We start from the raw sequence: 6,000 nt of genomic DNA on the forward strand, positions 1-6,000 counted from the left end.
AAATTATATAACACGAATATTCCCCATGTTACTATAATCAGCTTGTTCCGAGGTAATTATCACCTGCTTCTGTTTCTTATTTGGTATTCACTGTCCCCTTTTGGTTAAATTTTTTTTGCCTGAAATGCTAAGTTTGTCACAGTAATGTTCTCATGACTATAGCTTCCTGAATGGGAAGTATTAAGGAAATGTTACGGTTGCACCCCTCAGTGTGTCTGGGATGCAGTTATTGACAGCTCAGGCGTCCAATCTTGTACAGATACATGCTGAAGATATCAGTACTTTGATTGACAGCTCAGTCACCCAATCTGATACAGGGGCATGCTAAACTGTCACTGTGTTGATTGACAGCTCGACTGTCCACTCTAAGACTGGGAGGCATTGGCTGTCTCCAGGTGTTCAAAGCACCAGGAGATTGCCAGGCTACTTAACGGGGCTGTTACTCCCAGACCAATGCCTGACATATATTTAGCTAAGTGTGGTTTGTCTCTCTATGCATTGAGTTCTGCTTGTAAATCTTTCATTGTCTGACCTTGTTCTATCCGTCTGTCTTTTTATCACCTTCTGCTCTGATCTAATATCCTCCAGGTATTCTGACCTCCAACATCATCACAATGCCAATTGCAGGATCAGATGATTAATTTGTTGAAGACTTCTTACAGCAGTCCACTGCCAGCATGGGCTGTGATGTCGGTACCCCCTGATTCACAGTTGATCTCTCCCGAACCCCCCTGTAATAGCCCTTCCTAATTAATTTTCAGGAGAGAAAGACCAGGGCATTTAGGGAAAGCTGTCAGTTATTGTTTACCATGTGCATCCGGTCATCGGGGGAGGAGTGGGAATAGCTATGTCTCTACTGAGAAGGTGTCCTCAGAACTGGGCATTTACATTGTCCCCAAAAGCCCCAGAACAGTTCTCTGTTTATGGCTTTTTTGACAGTTTGGGTCTGATACATGACTAAGATCATGAACCTGGCACAGAGAGGTTGCACAGCAAAGGACTACTGTACTAAGTTCCACCAGTGGTCCACTGAATTTCTGTGGAACGGTGCAGCTCTCAGGAGCCAATGGCTCAAAGAGCTTTCCAAAACCTTTAAGGACTCTGGTTCTTCATGATGCCCCTTGTTCTCTGGAAAAGGCCATGACCCAGGCCATATGAATGGACAGCAGAATCTGTGAGAGATTTGTTGAACTGCAGGCTATCCGTCATACTTGCCTGCAGCAGGTCCATTTACCGAAGGTGGATCCATTGGAGGTTAGCCTTGACAGTCTTTGTGTTGTGCAAAAAACACATGCACAAAATCTTTCTCTGGTAAAGTACTAATAAATACAGTGTTATCCTTTGAGAACCAGGTATTATCAATATTGGCGTTCATTGACTTTGGGTCTGCTGCTAGCTTTATTGATTTGTGACTGGTTTTCAATTTAGAGTTAGGGACAATCAGTTTAGATAGGCCCATTCAAATATTCGCCCTTGATAGGACACCATTAGCCTGGAATTTTGGCAAGAGGGTATTGGTGGATTTCACTCTCCAAGTGGGAGCACTCCACTCTGAATCCATCTCCTGTTTCGTATTGGATAATTTACCTGCTGGGTTGGTAATGAGGCTTCCACGGTTGCAGATTCACAATCCTGTTATTGATTAGTATCAGAAGGAGATTGTTAAATGGAGCCCCAATTGTTTCAAGAAATGTCTAAAAACTTTACAAATATGCTCTGAAAGGTCTGTCGGGATAAACTGAAGGTCTTCAGATATGTGTTCTCGGAAAAAGCATATGGCTCAATAGTAGTGTTGAGCGATACCGTCCGATACTTGAAAGTATCGGTATCGGAAAGTATCGGCCGATACCGTCACAGTATCGGAATCCAATCCGATACCGATACCCGATACCAATACAAGTCAATGGGACTCATGTATCGGACGGTATCCCTGATGGTTCCCAGGGTCTGAAGGAGAGGAAACTCTCCTTCAGGCCCTGGGAACCATATAAATGTGTAAAAGAAAGAATTAAAATAAAAAATATCGCTATACTCACCTGTCCGACGCAGCCGGGACTTCAGCGAGGGAACCGGCAGCGTTGTTTGTTTAAAAATCGCGCTATTACTTGGTTACGTGAATTCCCGGCTTGTGATTGGTCAGGTCGGCCATGTTGCCGGGACGCGGACCAATCACAGCAAGCCGTGACGAAATTACGTCACGGCTTGCTGTGATTGGTCCGCGTCCCGGCAATATGGCCGCCCTGACCAATCACAAGCCGGGACGTCACGGGAGGCTGGACACGCGCTCATTTTAAAATGGGCGCGTGTCCAGCCTCCCGTGACGTCACGGCTTGTGATTGGTTGCGCCGCGATCAACCAATCACAAGCCGGGAGGCTGGACGCGCTCATTTTGAAATGGGCGCGTGTCCAGCCTCCCGGCTTGTGATTGGTTGACCGCGACGCAACCAATCACAAGCCGTGACATCACGGGAGGCTGGACACGCGCCCTTTTTAAAATGAGCGCGTTTCCAGCCTCCCGTGACGTCACGGCTTGTGATTGGTTAATGGCGGCCATGTTGCCGGGACGCGGACCAATCACAGCAAGCCGTGACGTATTTTCGTCACGGCTTGCTGTGATTGGTCCGCGGCCCGGCAACATGGCCGCCCTGACCAATCACAAGCCGGGACTTCGCGTAACCATGTAAAAGCGGGAATTTTAAACAAACAACGCTGCCGGTTCCTGCGCTGAGGTCCCGGCTGCGTCGGACAGGTGAGTATAGCGATATTTTTTATTTTAATTCTCTATTTTACACATTTTAACATTAATGTTGTTCCGATACCCGATACCCGATACCACAAGAGTATCGGAATCCCGGTATCGGAATTCCGATACAGCAAGTATCGGCCGATACCCGATACTTGCAGCATCGGAATGCTCAACACTACTCAATAGCCTAATTTAAATTTCTAATAACAAATGATAAAAAAAACCTTGAATAATAAAGTGTGATGCAACAATAGTGCCCCCAAACACAGTATAATGCACCCACAGTGAATTCCTCAACAGTGTTCACTTTTGCCCATTCTCCCACTGCTCAGGTCTCTTCTTGGTGTCATCAGATCCTCTGCATATCTCGATGAAGAGGGTGCATTGTAATGACATAATTGTGCCCGCTGCGCTGAGATGTCAGACGTATAGGGGGAATCATGGGAGAGCGTCAGCTGACGCTCCCTCCTCCATCATTGCTTTCAACTGTATCGACATCTAAGATGCAGATCTAGTTGAAAGTGCAATGTCGGCAGGAGACCCACCCAGCACTGTGGGCCAAATATACTCATCCTGTGGGTTACATTTGGCCCGTGAGACAGAGTTTGACATGTGTGCTTTCGTGTCAATTTCAGCAAAGTTATGTCTCTTAAATGTTTTCAAATGATGAATGTATGTAAAAACTCAATTTCGATTAAATGACTGGCATGATTCCAGTAATAACTTTTAATAATATAAAAATACCAAAATAAAAATACCAAGTAAAGAAATATGCCATGTATTGGCTATATGGTCGTTCATATAGAAGGTCCCAGCCCCTGTTAAACCCACCCCATTTGTTATTGGGAGGTTAGTACCTGTGCAAGAAAGCCATCTCTAGAGGAACAGTAATGGGAGACCCATTAAATTTCCTAGTTGTATTATATGCGAAGGCAGTGATGTGAGTACAATTACTGACTACAGGGCTGGCATGAGGAAAGGGGTCCTGGGCAACTCCCTCTCCAAAGCTGACTAAAAGTTACGCAGGGGAAGAGACTTTTGGACCTAAGGACACGGATACAGATCAAGGATGCAAAATGGCAGTGAACATAACTCTGCAGACACAAATTGTGGCTGGAAGAAGTCTTCATAGCGGTCTGAGCCAGATGAAAAAGATGGGAAAAGTGAACAAGTCCAATAAGAGAAGACATTGGTCTTGGATTGGATTTATAAGACACACTGAACAGAAACACTAACAATTGCCTCCCTATTCAGCCTTGTAGGTCATTAACAATTGTGACATTGACCCCACACCCACTTTTTTATACTGCCAGGACAGTTTTGATTGGTGGGACATATGTTCCTATATGTCTAAACCTGTGCTGCATCTTAAAATCCAAAAAATGAACCCTAGCAGTGCCCAAACATCGGTGCCTCTGCTCTGCTCTCAGCACAAGACCTTCTGTGCTGACTGAATATGATTGTGTTGGTATAAATAGTTCAGCATTTACCATCTCACTTTTACTTTCAGCCACAGGGTTACACGTCACCTAACACCAACCGTGAGTGTTAGGGCTAGCGGAATGCACCAAATAATAATATGGAAGGTATAAGCTGCATTCGCTGCCCGGGGTCCACCGTGCAGAGAAACTCCTGCTGCTAGATAATGGCAGGCAGTATATGGCGGTATTACGTGATCACACACACAGGTTAGCTTCATCCGGTATGAACAATGAGGCGAACCCTGTTGCTTCACAGGGCCGCCGAACCGCAAAGAGACACTAGGTTCAGGTCATAGAACTCTGCCACAAGGATTGGGAGAAGAGTCCCTCTAGACCACTAGTGCTCGGCGCCACTACTGCGGTGCCAGGGAATTCAGACTAAACATTTACCAAGTGTGTGTACAGCGCTGCTCTGGCGGACGCCACTAACCACCCTGACTAGGGCCAGGAAAGCGCACTGGTCGCTGGAGATTTGTCACTGTCGTATTAGTGTGCTGGATTGCACTGTAAGGTGCTAGATAACTCCAACATTCGCAAGCATTCAACAACACTAGGAATGGGAATGATTAGGAGCTTTCATCAATCACAGGCATACATCCACATACACACAATAACAGGTTTATAGTAGCGCATTGCCATGCGGCCATGTGAACCTTTTATAGCAGAAGCTCTCCGGGACCTTCCTAGTGGTCCAATAGGAGCTGCTACAGGACCTGAGCATGTGACCCCAGACCTCCAATGAGAGGTCATCCCTTGGGCATGCTCATAAGAGAAAAAGCAGGACTTCGACCCAGTAGCGCCTGCTCGCCACTGATCAGTACTGGTGGTTACAACGTCTGAGTCAGGAATGACAGCAGTAACCATCCGCACAATATCAGCTTGAGCCAGATGCTGGGACTGATGTCTCTGCTGAGCAGGCTCCACTGCAGCTGGAGTAGAATGGGAGACCGCAGCGGAGATGGCTCGAGGTTCCCCCTGTGCAGCGGTGGAAACTCAAAACCTAACACTAAGTAGATTGTAAAATCCTCAGATGTAACCAGAATAATTGATATCACACCCTTTTTATCTTATAAAGGAAAATTAAGGTAACATATGCACTATTAACGCACCTGTTCCTGCTTCAGAAGATATGCATCAATATATCCTGTGACGTCATTTGCATCTAAATCCAATCGTCGATTCATCGAACATTGGGAAATGAAACTCTTCAGATCTTGTATGTTCTGCATTAGTTTCTTATGTAGGCCAAGGAGTGATCCGAGGAAAGGATAATAATTATACAGCTGTGGAAATTAATAATTCCTTCTTAGATTTTCTTGTAACAAAAAGTACAGACGATTTCAACAACGGTGTATATTGGGAACAGCTCGACCAGTCAGTGGCGCTCCACCCTACATCACTAGGTTAGAATCCAGAAAAGTGTATTCTCTGAATTGAGTCCTTTTCAGGTTTTTTTTCTACATCACTTTTATCAGTATAGTGGATCCAATTGTAAACATTTGTAGTCCTTGTGGATGGATTTTTTTTACCATTCATGCATATCATCCATTTTTCTCATATGAGAAAAAACCACAAGTTCCCCAGGCTTCTACCAGCATTACTCAGTGAAAAACGGACGCTGCACATATTCACTCAAATCACTAAGGTTTATCCACAAAATGGATCAATATCGGACATGACTTTGGGTATGTGAAAAGGCCATAGACTATAATAGTAGCAAATAAGAAAACACAAAACATGCACGCAAAACTTGTGTAAATGAGACTTAAGCTG

The 6,000-nt window shown here is 45.1% G+C and overlaps 1 protein-coding gene across 1 annotated transcript in view; it reads right to left on the reverse strand.

Annotated features, from left to right (window-relative positions):
• The window catches only part of LOC143785751 (cytochrome P450 2K1-like), a 35,457-nt gene extending 29,914 nt beyond the window's left edge, over window positions 1–5,543 (reverse strand). The window contains exon 1 of the mRNA XM_077274843.1: window positions 5,337–5,543. Within this exon, the coding sequence (XP_077130958.1) occupies window positions 5,337–5,456 (120 nt within the window). The 5' untranslated portion in view covers window positions 5,457–5,543. The remainder of the gene's footprint in view (window positions 1–5,336) is intronic.
• Between the last annotated feature and the right edge of the window lie 457 nt (window positions 5,544–6,000).

This window comes from Ranitomeya variabilis, chromosome 7 (genome assembly GCF_051348905.1).
Source record: "Ranitomeya variabilis isolate aRanVar5 chromosome 7, aRanVar5.hap1, whole genome shotgun sequence".
Classification (NCBI taxonomy): domain Eukaryota; kingdom Metazoa; phylum Chordata; class Amphibia; order Anura; family Dendrobatidae; genus Ranitomeya; species Ranitomeya variabilis.